The 17,216-nt window shown below is 39.5% G+C and overlaps 1 protein-coding gene across 4 annotated transcripts in view; it reads right to left on the bottom strand.

Annotated features, from left to right (window-relative positions):
* Positions 1-17,216, bottom strand: part of Ghr (growth hormone receptor) — a 249,325-nt gene that overhangs the window by 26,554 nt on the left and 205,555 nt on the right. For all 4 annotated transcript variants that reach the window (XM_038321119.1, XM_038321116.2, XM_038321118.1 and 1 more), the window contains exon 4: positions 333-462. In XM_038321119.1, the coding sequence (XP_038177047.1) occupies positions 333-462 (130 nt within the window). The remainder of the gene's footprint in view (positions 1-332; positions 463-17,216) is intronic.

The following is a 17,216-nucleotide window of genomic DNA, read 5'->3' as shown; positions in this document are numbered from 1 at the left end:
ATGTCACCCTCCCAAGTTTTCAGTCTCATGCCATCTGTACAGGCTCTTCTGACTCTCAGACTTGCCAACATGGCTGCAGGACACCTTACTTGGAATGTTCTTTGCCTCCCAGACGTCCCTCATATACGTACGCAGTTTCTCTCACTTCACGTCTTTCGCAGATTTAACACGCTGCATGTCCTCAGCTTCAGCATTGCTCAAACCTAATTACACATGCGCACAGGCATGCCCACATCCTCTCACTCATAATCTGAATCACCCCACTCCTATTCTCTATCCGATCCACACCGACAAAATAATGGAGAAAAGTCAGAAGGGCAGGAAGCCTTCACCTTCTAGCATAGAACACCTGGACCGATCCCGGGATCTTTAAGTCTTGATAGTTTCCTACTGTCCAGTAGCATGAAAATGTCTCCAGTTCAGGCGAACGGCACTTAGTGAATTGAGGTTGCCCAGGAGACCCTGTAGAATAAGGAGAAAATCCATGCATGAAATTAGGAGGGTCGTGTGATGTTCCCATGAAACATACATATGAAGTGTATAAAGAAGGAACTGCTGGGATAAAGCGGCTTATTCCCTATCTAGGAGGCGATGCTAACATTTGGGAAAGAAAGCTGTTTTCCTGGCTCCTCATCTCCGCATCTATTGCTGGCTGCTGTCAGCCATCAATTCCGAAGTCAAACAGTTGTGCCTTCATTTCCAGCATGCTTCCTTAGGGCCTGTTTAAGGTAGCGCTCAAGAAAGGGGTTTGGGGACAGGTAGTTCATTTGGGAAGCATGCCTAGGACTAGGAGTGAAAGAATGGACAGAGAGCGGAAAGGTCCTAAGGAGTGAGTAAGCCTAAAGGTGGTGTTTCCTTTGAAATCATCCTTGAAAGGAACGTTGCAATAGACAAGAGTTCAATCTTTGCCCCCAGATTAATTCCCATCTGTACAAAGGAAGATATCTCACATTCTGAAGAAACTTTGGCATTAACACTATTGTAGTCAAAGATCTTGAAATATCATACACATTTCTTCTTTGGAGGTGTTGTGTGTGTGTGTATGCATGTATGTATACATGTACATGTGAGCATGTTCAGTAGCATGCGTGAGTGTGCATATGTATATACATGTATATGTGAATGCGTTCAGTAGCGTGTGTGTGTGTGTGGGGGGGTGTAGGCCAAAGGTTGACATCTGATTTTCTCTCTGGCTCTTATTTCATGTTTTAGACAGGGTCTCTCATTGAATTTGGAGTTTGCCCTTTAGGCAGACTGACTGGCCAGCAAGACCCAGGAATTCACTTGTCTGCTTCCCTAGTACCAGGGTTAGAGATATGAACCACATGCCTGACTTTCATGTGGGTGTTGGGGATACAAACTTGGTTTCTCATACCTCACACTTTAGACTTTAGCCACTTGGGCATCTTCTCAGACCCCAAAGTCTTTATTTAAAAGTGAGGATGTCAAGATATAGACATGGGGGAGAGAAATGGATGTTAAACTGAAGCAGGGCAGGAGAAATTAGTAGCAAGGATGGGTTGGGGATGGATATCCCCAAGACACATTGTACATGTGCATGGGATTTAAAACAGAAGTAAAAACACAAACAAAAGATGAGGATTCCCATTTCGAGTTACAGCTTCATTTTGGTTATTATTACTCTTTACATTGTATTTTCTATTACATCACATTAGCATTTTACATGCATATTTCATTTGGTACTGACTACCTTTTGCTTTCTGAAAAAAATTCAGGGGTAGGGGAGGAAATGACAAGTTTAGACATCCTCCCAATTCAGCTTTCTGAAATCAGTCACCTGGGAACCTCCAGTCTTCCACACTGGAACCAACAGAGATGGTTTTAAAACAGATCTTTGCTTATGTCTAGAGACTTGAATTTCTTTGGAGGTACAATGTAGGGATATGTTTTTTTAAAGATTCCTTATGTAGGGCCTGGCAGTGATGACACACACCTTTAATCCCAGCATTTGGGAGGCAGAGGCAGGCAGATATCTGTGAGTTCAAGGCCAGCCTGGTCTACAAGAGCTAGTTTCGGGACAGGCTCCAAAGCTACAGAGAAACCCTGTCTCGACAAACAAACAAACAAACAAACAAACAAACAAATGCTCCTTATGTACTTTTGATGCATATTCCAGTTTGAGAATGTATGTATGAGACCCGAAGGTGGGGCTTTTGCCTAGTTCTGTTCATGGGACTGTTCCAGCAGAGCTGTGCATCAGCTCCTGGTGGACACACGAGGAGCCTCACTGAGGATGTCATTTTCATCTCAGAAACACTTCTTAGAACAATGCTTCATGAAAACTGGGAGTAGGAAAGCTACTTAAAATCTCTGTGCAAAACTGTATATCTATATGATACTTGTGTTTAAATAGCCAGAGAATACCATAACAATAAAAATCAAAACGTTATAGTCAGGTTTCTATTAAATTAATTCAGAAACTTCCAGGAGGGCTGTATTGATTTTTTTTATATTTGCACTGATATTGTTTTTAAAAGTTGATAAAGTTTGCTCTTGTATCCAAGGCTACAATGGTGGAAAAAGAATGCCTGCTTGCATTGCATCCTCCCATCAACACTACCGGGACTGATTTGCAGGTCAGAAGGACTGCACAGCTTAAGTGAGCTTCTCCCACTGGCTCTCCCCTTGGAGGAAGATGATCTCCCAGACAGCCCACAGAGGGAGCACAGCAAGCAACTGCTACATCGAAGGATTAATTTCCAGAGATGCTTTTCTGTACTGGATTCACAACACAACAGAAACAAATCCCAAAGGAAACAGCACATACTTTCCCAAAGTCTGCTTGGGGGCTGGGGCTTAGGGAGAAGCGAAAAGAGAATCTAAAATGAGCAGGGAAGGGAGTGGGGAAAGAAGTCTTAGAAGGGAAGGGTGGTTTTCTTCTGAGAAATAGAGACTCCCCAGCATACCATGTCTTGAAAACCATCTGTTTCCAACAGTCTAATGCTTGTCACCTCTTAACACACATTAGAAGATTGAGCTATTTTTCACAGGGGGGGGGGAGGGGTGGCAACTTGAAGGGAAAGTCTTTCTCTTTGCCTACAGTAATTTCCACCAGTTGATAACTTCCTTTTGATTTAGGGTGGCAGTAAACAAACAATAAGGGGAATAAGAAAGCAAAACAAGACAAAAATAACACGACCTGGGCTGCTCTCCCCAAACTGATTGTTAGGCCCTATTGTTAAAGACAACACATATATCTTATTGAACATGGGGACATTGAGCCGGTGCCTAACTCGCGCCTTCACCCTACTGACCAGGTTGATGGTACTAGAAGGTACTCTGCACTCTACCAGAAGAGATCCAGCTGCAAATGCTTCAATCTACAATGGTGATCTGCCTGCATGATACCTACATGACTTACTTACATCATAATAATTGTACAAATATTGTAGAAGTAGCCAATCACTATGTGCTTAGATCCAAGGCCCACTCCAGGAGATGGAACCCATGTTTTATACTGTATGGGTGGCATGAACAGTCAAGAACCTGAGAATAGATAGATTATAGACCTAGGAGAAAATTATATACTATTGCTCCACTAAAGGAGCATAGTTGTAAACTAACTCCTAATGATATTCTGCTATACCTGCAGATCAGCATCTCACTCAGCCATCATCAGAGAAGCTCATCCCCCCCTGTAGTAAATAGGAACTAATACAGAAACTCACAACTGGAAAAAGTGCAGAGTGAGAGACTTTGGAATATTCAGTTATAATTTGGATGCCTTCATCAAATCCTTACCCTCAGGGCTCAGAGAGCTATGCAGAAGAGGAGGCAGAAAGATCATAAGAGCCCGAGGGCATGGATGATACCAAGGAAACTGTCTTCCTGACACCACACACATATGTTTCTGACGCATATATGAACTCACAAAGATTAGGACTGCATGCACAGGGCCTGCACAGGTCTAAGCCAGATGAGGTCCCAACGCTGAGAGGGAAGAATGGATACAAACTCCTAACAGTAACCAAGAAACGATCTCCAATTCACAACTGTTTGCAAGGGAAAACTTTGTTTTCTTCAATGGAGTCTCACTGAGTACACAAACTATACAAAAAGAAGCTTCCCATCCAGTAATAGATGGCCAACCCCAAATTAACTCAATGGCTTTTGGGGGATTTTTTCATCTCATATTGCTTTGTTTGGGTATTTTCCTACTTGCCAATCTTTTGCCTGTATATTATGTTTCCAATGTTGTGGGTGTTTTGTTTTTTTGTTTTTGTTTTTTTTTTTTTTTTTTTTTTTGCAGGGGGGGATGTATGTATGTGTTTCTCGTGTTTTATTTTTTTAAAATTTTGTTCTTGTTAATTTAATTTTTTATTTCCTATTTGTTTCCTAAAGAGATACAGAAAAAAGGCATGCAGTCAGATGGTGGGGAGGATCTGGAGGGAGATGAGGGAATGGGAGACTGTGATCTGAATATATTGTATGAAAGAGTTTTTATTTTCAATAAAAAGATAACATTCCTTAACGTAATTAAGAAAAAAATCACCAAATTAAACTTGTACAAAGACACACTTGGAAAAAAATGGTTTTAGGGCTGGCTCTCAGTGATAGAGCCTTGATGAATATGTATGAGGCCCTGAAATGGATTCTCAGCACCACAGAAAGAAAATATAAATAAATGACTTTGATAATGGCTTCCATCCTAAATGCTGAAAAAATTGTAAGGCCAAATCAGTGTGTATGGTAATACAGCAAGGAAAATTGAGGAAGGAAATACTACAACCATAAAAACACACCAGACCAAATGACTTTGGGCTCATTATGGTAGACTTGGGTTCTGAAAAGGATCCTGTATATGCAGTCAGTCAGTCTCCCTGCTCTCCAGAAGGAATGCTTACTGCGGAACGTAAGCCCAATGAGGAAACGCTGTCAGCTGAAATGGTCTCAGATGTTGTGAGGCTTGCATAAGCACACAGGTCGAGGCCAAGTGTGGTGAAATTGTAATGTTCCCTCTACAAGTGATAAACAAGAGGTGGTGGTTCCAGCTGCGAGAGCTTCCACTTCCTTATCTGTGCTCGCGGGGTTTGGGTGATGATGAGCACACATGTATCAGTGATTTAGAAGCAGGTATCTATTTAGCCTTTCTATTCTATTTGGGTCAGGCAGCAGAACAGTGAAGAACAAAACACACGTGATTCTTAAAGATTTGATGAGTAAATATTTGGCATCATAACACCATGATGACAGAAAGAAATGGCTGCATTGAGAGTCACTGTTTTACAAGGTCCTCATTTAGGTGAGCAGTGGAACGGAAGGGGGGAAGTCACAACATAGTAGTCATTGAGTGTTCTTGAGGGTCATGTGACAGCTACTGTCTTGCACAAGAAGAAGGTCCTCTTATTGTCAGCATTTTGTAGATGTGGAAACTGAGGTGCAGAAAAATAAAATAACAGTATAAAGGTCACCTTGCTGTTGCACAGCCCTAATTGCCACCAAGCAGTTATGACTCAAAGACTTTATTCTCAATCATTACACCCATGGCTTTCAAAGTTTTAACAAGTGATCCCTGGGAAGAGGATGTTTTTACATAACTTCTTCATATATATGATTTATGTATGTTTTCTATATGTACATGAATAAAAAATGAAAATCTCACGACCATGATGCTCACTGTATTTAATAAATTCTGACTGTATATAGTCATATAAATACACATATGCACACCATATACATATGTACAATGCTGCGTGCAATCTTGTAAGCTGATTTTCTAATGACTTACCATATTCTCTTTAAGAAGTAATACTTATCAAACTAATCTTTCTACAAAAGTTGAAAATTAATTTTGACTTCTAATTCTTTCAAAACAAGGCAAGAATGCTTCCTTTGCTGACACATGACAGACCTATTTGTGATTTTTTTTCTAATTTGTATTAAGATCTACGTTACCTTTAATAAAACTTTTCTGATGACATGGGGCCTTTAGAGTGACCGCATGGGGATCAGGAATCAGCATGGTGAGCTGTGCTGTGACTGTCAGGATGCTGGGGAGACCAGCCTCCACTAAATAGCTTCAGTTTAGCTGGTGACACCCATGCTTTCGCAGAAGCTCTGTAGAGGTCCCACACATTCCACTAGACTGGCATTATTTATTAAAAATATAAACAATTCTTTATCTTGGGGGGGGGGTCCTCTTGACAACCAATGGAAACTACCAGAAAGCAACTCGCTGATGCTAGGTAGAGACTGGTAACTTCAGTTTTGGTCCCAGACACCCAAGTTCTATATTCACTGCCACCGTATACAGTCTGTGAAATCTTAATCAGATTTATTTAAACCCTGTTAGTTAGTTAAATGAGGATATTGGTTAAAGGAGATTATCATAGGGTCATTGTAAAGATTAAGTGAGCTAATGTATGCAAAGCTCTGGGAATAGTGCTTGATAAGAATAACATTCCATAAATGTTCACTGTGACTGCAACTTTTATGTCAATTGTGATAATCACCTTATGAAGCATTGACTGTTGGTGTAGAAAATCATGGCCATTGCTAAGCCTGAAATTCACCCTGTTATCATGTCTATTTGTACTGTGAAACCGTGTACTTAAGGTCCACGGGCATGTGACATGTGAGGGGATCTGGCATATGAAGTGTGTATGGTATAGAGTTAGCGTTACCCTCACTGTTGGGAGATGATTTTCTGTTGTGCTCTCTATAGTCTCAGCTTTTGAAGTCTGAGTTCTGGCTAACTGGGAAATGTTGCTATATTATTATGATTTACATTAAAACAAGGTTCCAAGCAAATGCTTTCTCTCTGTGTTTCTGAGAATCCATTGAAAAAAGAGCGTATCAAATGTGTGCAGAAGCACACGGGAAATATGCAGTTTAGTCTGCAACTAAACTGCTCATAGATAATATGATGACAAAGAATGGATCTGAAAAGCTCTGGTAGACATTTTGGTTTTAAATCTATGGAGCTGCCAAATAATAATGGAACTACAGATACTGAGATTAAAAGCATAGTGTAGGCTATTAGTAAAAAGGCTTTAAACTGTAATGGTGCTGGTTAACAGTAAATATGGTATTTTCTAGTAGAAAATACTGAATGTAAATAATTCACATTCATACTAGATTTTCTTTGTGGTTTTCTCTACAAAATTGAGAAGATGCAACTTTAATTAAAAACCAGAGCCTATAAAATCTCTACTTAACTTTATTATTTTTTTTAAAAAAATCATTATTTTGAATTCAGATCCAGTGAAATTTGAAAAGGAGATTCCCTGGTCACTAAAATGTTTGTAAAGTTGACATCCATTGAAGGCACAAGCTGAATTTCCATGGGCCTTGAATGCAGTCACTGAACTTGGTTGTATCTTAGGAAAGTTCTTATATCGGGCCTGGGAGATAAAATGAACTACACACAGGCTGCACTGACAGGTTATTTCCGGACCACACTGGGAGACCAAGGGCTGCGCTGCTCACAGGAGTCATTCAGTTTTTTAAACTTGATTTTTGTTTTCACAGAATTCTTTCATTGTTTAGTTCTTTTAGTAATTGCAGCCAAAGTCAGTTTACTCTAATTTCCAGTGCTCAGGCGGAATCACTTCTTGACTTTTCTTCTCCATGGCAAATGTCTGATGCATTTATTTAGTCATGGCTTTGACATTATTACATTTAATCATATTCTTCTCTGTTTAAAGTTTCAAAGTATTTCTTTTGTTCTAGATCTCAGGTTTTTAACCTATCAATTCTGTGAAAAGGACTGTGTGTTAGTCATCTTTCTGTCTCTATGGTAAAATACCCAATATAAAAATTGTAAAGAGGAAAAATTATTTTGGCTTAACCTTTTGGAAGTCAAACCATGACTAACTAATTGGGCCCATTCCCTTGTATTTGTGGAGAGGTGGCATATTAGGGGCTGAAGGGCATATGTGGTAAAGCAAATCTGCTCACCTCATTGCTAAGAAATGAAGAAAAGAGAGAGGTAATGGGTCAAAATCTTTGTTCTTTAATGGCAAGCTCCCAGTGACCTAAGGATCTCCCACCATGCCCCATATTTTTTCTTTTTATTGATTCTTTGTGGATTTCACTTCATGTACCCCAAAGCCACTCATCTCCCCATTCCCTTTGTATCTTCCCTCTGCCTTTGCAACCTTCCCCCTCAAAATAAAATAAAATAAAAAATATAAAAATCTCATTATGGAAGCTGTCGTGTGTCACAGCGAGTCACACAGTATATCCTCTAGTCCATACATCTTTGCTTGCAAGTGTTCATTACAACGAGCCATTGGTCCGGCTCAAGGCCTCTGCTTCTGCCACACTATCAAATACCTCAGTGGGTAGGCCCAACTTCTTAAAGGTCCTATGACCTCCCTGTGTGAATAAAGCCTGTAACACATGAGATTTTGAGGGATATTCAAGATTTCCAACTAGCACACTTCTTGGTCGAGAAGGTAAGGGCATTATTTCCTTGGCATTCTTTTCTTTTCTGTCTGGAGAGGGGATCTATCAAGGTATATACAACATCCCAAAATACTAATCATTGGGAAGATGAAAATAAGAACATACTTTAAATACACATAACTTATGGCCTTATAGAAGAACATACTGACAAAATACTAGTAGAATTACTATACTTTTACTATTTTTTTAAAATGTATTTTAAAACGAAGTCAGCTTATGTGTCCATTAACTGATGAATGGATAATGATAATGTGGTGTGTATACACCATGGAAACTTATTCAGCTGTAAAGAAAAATTAAAGCATGAAATTTTCAGGTAAGTGCATGGAACTGGAAAAAATTAAGATGAGTGAGATAATCCAGACACAGAAAGACAAATACTGCATGTTCTCGATCATATGGTATGCTGGCTTTGATATTTAGATTTATGTGTTTAATTTGGAGAACCCGTAGAAACCAAGAAACCAGAAAGGAACCATAGGTGGGGAATGCTTAAGGGAAGATGGATAGTAGAACATAAGTTATATGAAAGAGAAGAGGGGCTACTAAAGGTGGAAATGTGTAAGCAGGGATGAGGTAGTGGGATGGGAGAGATGATGGGGGAAAGATAAAAGTGAGAAAGGCAACCATAGGAAGAATAGTGTTGATAGGGTTGAAGGACGATAGGAGAGAATGGGCAGAGGGGAGAGAGTAACTAGATAGCATTAGATACAAGTGTGCTGGCTACTTTTATGTCAATTTGACACAAGCTAGAGTTATCTGAAAGGAAGGAATTTAATTTTGAAATGCCTGCATAAGACCAGGCTTCTTAATTAGTGATTGATGGGGGAGGGCCCAGATCACGTGGGTGGGACCGTCCCTGGGATGGTGATCCTGGTTTCTGTATGGTAACAGGCTGAGCAGCCCAGTAAGCAGCACCTGTCTGCAGCCTCTGCATCAGCTCCTGCCTCCAGGTTTCCTGTCCTGTTTGATTTCCTGTCCTGAGTTCCTTTGATGGAAGTATTCGCTGGTTGAACCTTCCTCTCCCAAGCTGCTTTGATCATGATGTTCCATCACAGCAATAGTAACACCAACTAACACAGCACTAATAGTAACACCAACTAACACAGCACTAATAGTAACACCAACTAACACAGCACTAATGAAACTGTCGAAGACCAAATCTAATAAGAACAAACAAAAGGAAAAAAAATATATTGCCTAGTATGCTTTTTCTCAAAGACAATTGCAAAACAATTAGCACCGACTTCTGATAAATTTATTTTCTAGTAGATTAGGGCAAAGCTTTTATTAGAAAATATAAGAAATGAATAATAACTTAAGTAAGAGGCTATAGGACAATTGGAGACGTCTGGCAGAGAGGTGAAGTAGTATAGCCACTGTGGAAAACCAGTTTGATGATTTTTCAAAAAACTAAATACAAGGTTGGCAATAGTGGTACAAACTTGTAATCCCAACACTTGAGAGACTGAAGTAGGGCTATGAGCTTGAGGTCAGCTGTTACCACATGATAAGACACTGTCTTAAAGCTACATACAGGCTTACTGTATCACCCAGCAATACTGCTGCTTCTAGGGATATTATGTCCAAAAGAATGAAAACATAGCCATACAAAAATACGTATGTCATACAAAAATACATACAAAATACAAAAATACATACAGATACATACAAAAATACATACAAAATAAGTTTGCCCATAGGAGACTGACATAAAATAGCCTCAAGAGTAGGAACAATTCAAATGTTTATCAACTGGTGAATAAAAAAGAATACATGGTAGGATCACATATATAATATTACATAATAATATAAAGGAATAAAGTAACAATATATGGTACAAACTAGATGGAACCTGAAAACATTTTGTTTTGTGAAAGCAGCCTGGCACAAAGCATTGCCTGATATAGTGTTCATATAAAGCGTTAAGAGTAGTCAGAGTCATAGACAAAAATATTAATGGTTATCAAAGAGTGAGGCAAATGGGAACTGGGATTGACTACTAACAGGGTACAGGATTGTTTGCTGAAGAATTGGAAACATTCTAGAATTAGAACATGACAATGGTTAGACAAAGTTCAAAATTAGTTAAAATCTATTCCCCTTAACAAAATACCTATGTAAAATATATAAGGTAAGAAGTTATAAAGTTCACTAATTATGAGGTAACTTGAATTTTCTTAACTTTTAATGTTATTATATTGGGTCTCCACTGTCCTGGGAGCAGAATTTTGTAATTCACTGTACAAAAAGCACTGCTAGAAACTTGGCCATATGAAAAGTTCCTTAGTGGGACTTTACTGAAGCACTTCTAAGTGGGGTAGTCTGGTACCATTAGATTAAAATTCCCAGTGAAGAATTCACAGACGGAAATAATACATGTTTGAATTTATTGGAGAATTAAGCAAATATTGATGTTTGTGTTCCATCCTTTCAAATTCCATTTCAGTTGGTAATTTATGGGGTCAACAATTTAATTGTCCGGACACTGGAGTTTTCGATGTTCCCCAATGACTTTCATAGGTGGCATTTGATAGTTTAGGAACAGCTAGGTTGTATCACCATTGCCTTTCTGAGCATTAGAAGGTATTCTGTTTGTTTCCACTGGAGTCTCAGGCCTGGATTTCACATGTCAAGTTCTTAACCAGGAATGATGGGAGAAAGAAGTGTGGGAATTACCACAGCACAAGCTTGGAAGTGTGGCAGTGCCTTTGCCAACTTGAAGTTGATGTTTCCAAGTTGAGATTCCAAGATTCTGAAATCTTGGAATCTCAAGTCCAAGGGAGCCTTATTGCCAGAGGAAAGCAGTGGGCAAATTAGTCACCACTCCTTGTCATTTTGTTAAGGACATCAACTCTGAATGACAATGATCCACCCTTTGAGGTAACCTCATTTCTAAGGCTTAAAGTTCCAAATGTGCGAGGAGCACAATTTTGTAATGAGCACATGTGATTGTTTTGATTGTCAGCACAATCTGGTTTCACCTGGAAAGTCTCTTTAGGGATTCTCTAGATTAGCTTGGCCTGTAGGGGATTAGCTTGGTTTTGTTCATTGGAGTTGGAAGACCTGCCCACTGTGGGTGGCGCCATCTCCTGGTGGGAAGATCCCGAACACGTGAGCGTGAAGAAAGCTAGAAGAGCCCAGGTTTGTATTTATTCCTCCCGGATCTTGACTATGGGTATGACAGGCTGCTTCAAGTACTTGTTGGCTTGGCTCCCTGTACTGATGGACTATAGCCAGGAATTATGAGTTAAAATAAACCCTTCCTTTCCTAGATTGCTATTTTTAGGGTATTTTTCTTTTTTTAAAAAAATCACAGCAACAAAAGCTAAACTAAGACAGCACACTTTTTGGTTTTAGGATTGAGCTACATGCATTCATTTGTGCAACACTCAACAACCAGTAATTATTTATGGGTAGGCATTAGATTAATCATCACAACTTCCTGAAGTAGTATATTTAGTTCAAGGATTATGGCAAATCAGACAGAATATTTTACATAAAGAGGTTGGGCAAAATTCCTGAGGGGAAGAACCATGAGTCACTGTTTTCTTATTAATTTCTGCCCTTTCTCTTGTTTGGTGGAATTCCTATCACTATCTACTTGAGTTCCTATGTACACATTTATATTTAAAAAATTGCTTTATATGGACAGCATACTTCTACTGTATAAAAAGGATGACCATTCTTGACTAGGTGGTGGTGGCGCAGGCCTTTAATTCCAGCACTGGGGAGGCAGAGACAGGCGGATTTCTGTGAGTTTGAGGTCAGCCTGGTCTACAAGAGCTAGTTCCAGGACAGGCTCCAAAGATACAGAGAAACCCTGTCTTGGAAAAAAAAAAAACAAAAAAACGACCAATTTGACAAGTACAAAGATACATATACTTAGACATGACCTTAAATCACAAAGAAGAAAATATTTTTCTTTTAATCCTTAAAAATTATATTCCTTAAAAAACAGATAGCCATTCTCTTATGTGTGTGCTACTAATATTATGCTTAAAATACTTTCAGGTATATATTGGTGTAACAAGGTGTTTGAGCCACATTTGATGGTTCTCAGCCACAAGCTCTCAAATAAGGTTCTGTTTCTTTCCCAGAGGAAATTTGGCCATAACTGGAGCGTGATGCTGGAAACTATTAGAGATGTGAACAATGCACGGGACAGTGGGCGTGGCAAACAACAGTCTGGACCAGTGTCAGTCCTCCCTTGTTCCAAACAAGCCACAGCACAGAGCACAGAATACTTTTCTAAAATTTAAATATGCACACAAAATGAAATAAACACATAAGTATCTCTCTTACCCCCTTTTTGCTTTTTGTTCAACAAAGAAAAAATGTTTGGCACTTTCAAGACTATTGGATATTTGGGGACAATACATGTCAGACATTCAAAGTTTCAATTAATTCAGAGGCATGTATGCATGTATGTGTGCAAGGTACTCTTAAGTTGCACTGAGAATCACAAAAATAACACTGTATGTGAATTTTGCTTTGGAAGGGCCATAAGCATGCAGATAAAATAATGTACGTCCAGATGCAGACGTAGCTAAGAATAAAGGCAGTTAAAGGCAATGATAGCTTTAGGAAACAGAATGAAATGGTTACTAAGAGCTGGAGGTTAGTGTACTGGAGAGTAGAGGAAGGTTCTAAAGAAGAGGGAGGCTGGAGCAAACGGCTCTATCTAGTGTCCTGAGATGAAGGCCAAGCAGATGACATTTACTAGCCAAACACCACTAGTAACTGGCATGCTAGTTAGGTTTGTTTACTTCTGTACCTACTAGATTAAGATCAGCATTCTAGGATGCGCTTTGACCATCCCTTTCTGCACATTAAGCTTGGAACTCATGGGACTAGCTTTCATGATGGTAGAGGGTACCAGGGAACCCTGCAGCTGTGACATCCATGAACCACATCAATGACCAGCCTGGGACAATAACCCTAAAGGAGCAGTAGTGGCACACTTACATTGGCAGTAACTAACAGCTCTCGATTGGACTGAAGACCCACTCAATGAGAGGGAAACCATGCCTGGTCCTGGATTTCTCAGTGCTAATGAAGTCATAGTACTGGAGGAGAATCTACAAACACTTCTTTACTAAACCAGAATAATCCCTAACAACAATCTATAAACATCTGTCCTTATATCCATATTTCTTCATATATGTCCTTGTATACTTATATCCAGTGTAAGATATAAGTATATATATCTTACTCCTCATCAAGGAAGATTCTAGTTGCAACAGATCAAGACCAGTTCAGAAATCCATAGCCAACCAAAATGCAGTTATGGATCCAGTTCAAATAAATACATCTACAAAACACCTCCACATCCAAGGTTCAGAGAGCATCATAGAAGAGGGGGTGTAGATATATTGTAAGAGCCAGAGGATCAGGGAGATTGCTGTGAGATTGTGTCTCCTAGTGATTTCAGAAGATATATCCATCAAACCAATATGACTGCCTAAGCATGAGCCAAGCAATGGACTTGCCAAAGTGGATGGGGAAAAGCCCATGAGACCTCAACACGACACAGAGAATGATAGGCAACTGAGGAAAGCTGGGGGCAGGAGAGTGGTCTTCCCCAGAGAAGAGCTTATCAATTAGTTGTTTAGTGCCAAATGGTCAGCCCTGAAAACACACATTCAACTAACATGATACAGACAGAACAGGTTATATTTAGGAATATATATATATATTCCTAATGTATATAAATATATTAATTGATATATAATTAGTATAATATATCAATTAATATATTAATATGAATATATTTCTAAATTTAATATATAACATTATATATTGAATGCATACACACATATATATGCAATCAATAATAATTAATGAAAAAAGAGGCCATGAATTTGAAGGAGAGTGGGGAGGGGTGTATGTGAGGGTTTTGAAAGAGGAAAGGGAAGGGAGAAATGTCATAACTATATTATAATCTAAAAAAAAAGAAAAAAGAAAAAAAAAAGATTGAGACTCATGCATTGGGCACCTGCTTGCCGGCTTTTTCCAATTGGACTAGTGGGTCTCAATTCTGGCAGCATATTATAATCACTTGGAGTGGTAAACAAAATCTTTGGAGGACTAATTTAATTAGATTGGGGTGATGCCTGAGCATTGGTATTGTTGAAGTGCCCCAGGTGATTGTGATGAGTTGAGGATCACTGATTAGAACAATGAACTTCTGTATTACACTAGTACAACGATGAATTTCTCAAGTGTTTATATTGAAAGTTTTCTCAAGTACTGAGTCTTGGGAAAAACAAGCCAAATATGGGTTGGATTAGCAAGGTGAAGCAGCAAGCACTGAATCCTGGGAAAGCAGAGGAGGCAATTCCATGTACCAAGGATGCAAAACTGCCTGTGTAGCCTTCAGAGGATGACAGCATGCATGTCAACATGACTCTTTGCTGTCCGTGACTGGTTTGGTCACTATCAAGAAGATCGGTCAGGCCTTAGCTTCCATGTGTGGGGAGCAGAAATGCAAGTTCACAGCTGTCTGTCAGGGGTTCTCATGTTGTCCTATTATGTACGGTCCTGAGAGTTCAGCTGCATAAGCTGTGGTAGCCATGGAACTTAGTCTTAGATTCTGGGATGCAGATCCTAGAGATGCAGATACAGGCTCCAGCTCTATATCGTTCAAAGAGAAGAACCACAGTCACTTTGGCAGAAAGTTACAACTGCCCATAGAGCGCTTCATTGATATCAGCCTGGAGAGACCACAAGCCTGCATGCAAGGCAGTGGGATTTGAACTTGGGTCCCAACTGTACAACTTGCTGCAGTATTATACCCATTCTTTATAGTCACTGAGACATGGCTGGTCTTCAGCAAACAACTACTACCAGGACTGAGGAGAGCAAACACATTTCTAGTGCATTAATAGATCCTGGGAATTGCACTTCAAGAAAAAAATTGAAACACAGCAAAGCTTAATTTGACTTTAGCCTAAAAAAATGCCCCATAATTAGAATCTGAGTCCTAGACAAGGTGAAGCTCTTCACAGCTAACCACAGTGAAAGCTTATTTTCTATCCGTGTGTCTAGTCAGGATGTTAAACAAATTTGGATCAAGTGCCTAGAAGCTAACAGAATTTTTACACCTCGGCACAATTGGCATTTTAGACTAGGTGATCTTTGTTCTCAGTGCCTTCCTGTGCATTTGGGATATTTAATATTTAACTCCTACTCTCTGCCTGTTAGATGCTAGGAGCACTCCTTTCTCTCTCTGCATTGCTACCAAATGTCTCCACATTCCCAGAATTCTTTTCCTGGGCAACAAAATCACATCTGGAAAGAACAGCTTCCACATGGAAATGTATCACACAATTACAATAGTGCTCTGATTACTTCTAACTTGAGTAAGTGAAAAATATTTTCTGTGTGTGTATAGTGAGTGTGTGTGTGTGTATGTATGAATGTTTATGTGTGAGTGTAGGTGCATACATATAGTGGCATATTTTTTGTGTTTTAATAAATAAAGCTTGCCTGAAGGTCAGTGCAAAGCAATTACACTAGTCAACCATAGAGGTCAGGCAATGGAGGCACAGACCTTTAGCCCTAGAAGCCACACTAGTCAGCCATAGAGGCCAGGCAGTGGTGGTGCACACCTAATTTTATCCCAGCACTAGAGAGGAATATAACACGGGATGAGACAGTAACTTACTCTCTTTCAGCCTGAAAATTTCAGAGAGGTAAGAGCTCTCTAGTGGCGTGGCTGCTTTTCTTTGCTGATCTTCAGGCAAGCTTCATTTGTTAAAACACAAGTAATATACCACCGTACACGTGTTCATGTTCTGCCTTATTTGAGACAACTTTCTTTGTTGTTCATCACTGCTTCCACCAGGAGAGATGACCCACGAGATCCCCGAGTATTCCAGATGCATGCTGCTGCCCCATGGGTTCTCGCTTGCGTGACAAGCGCTTTACCAACTGAGCCTGCTCTTCAGCCCAGTTTTTTGAATATAACTAAAAGCATTTACTGAAGCAATGCATAAAAGTCTTTTTAAAAGATATTAAGTTCCTACTATGTTCCACGCTCCTAGCATGTTCCTTGTCATTCCATCTGCATGCTTCTTGTGTGTGGAATGTTGTGTGTTCGTGTTATGATCCTCAACTATAGCCAAGAAGCTGCTTCTGAGGTTCTGAGGGGTCAGATAATTTCTAGGCAAAACACAGATGCAGTAAATAGTAAAGCTGGGATGCGAAGCCACAGTTTTCTTAGATCAAAGCTTTTCTCCCCATATGGTATGCTGAGCTGTACGGTTTTTATTTTTTTGTTTTTGTTTTTTTGGCATGAAGTTCAAAGACTTATCGGCATGTACGAGCTGCTAGATAGCTGTGGAGAACAGAGCCTAGAAACTGAATCTTGCTCTTGATCTGAAAAGGTCCTACATTTAACCCTTATGTGTGTTAAAGGATGGGGAAAACATATTTATTATGAGAAACATGCATTGCCTTCGAGGATGTGCCACATTTCCTCACAGAAATGAGAGACTGAAGATTGTCCCAGCCTCAAGAAACTTGACTGACTAGGGAAATAAGACTCATAAGACAACCCCAAAGGAAACATTTTGATATATACTAGAAACTCTATATAGTGTTGTTTAAATAAAGAGAGGCATCACTCTAAGCTATAGTATACTTAGGCAACATCATGGTGAGGTTCTGATGAGAAAACAGGGAGACAAAAAATAAGAGCAAAGTTTAGGAAATCGGTTATTTACTATGGTCTACTTCTAAATGTCCATTATAGGTCAAGAGACTGGATGCATATTTGTGAG

The sequence above is a fragment of the Arvicola amphibius genome, chromosome 3 (genome assembly GCF_903992535.2).
Source record: "Arvicola amphibius chromosome 3, mArvAmp1.2, whole genome shotgun sequence".
Taxonomy (NCBI): domain Eukaryota; kingdom Metazoa; phylum Chordata; class Mammalia; order Rodentia; family Cricetidae; genus Arvicola; species Arvicola amphibius.
Note: the sequence above shows the minus strand (reverse complement) of the source record. Positions and strands in the feature narration are given on the sequence as shown.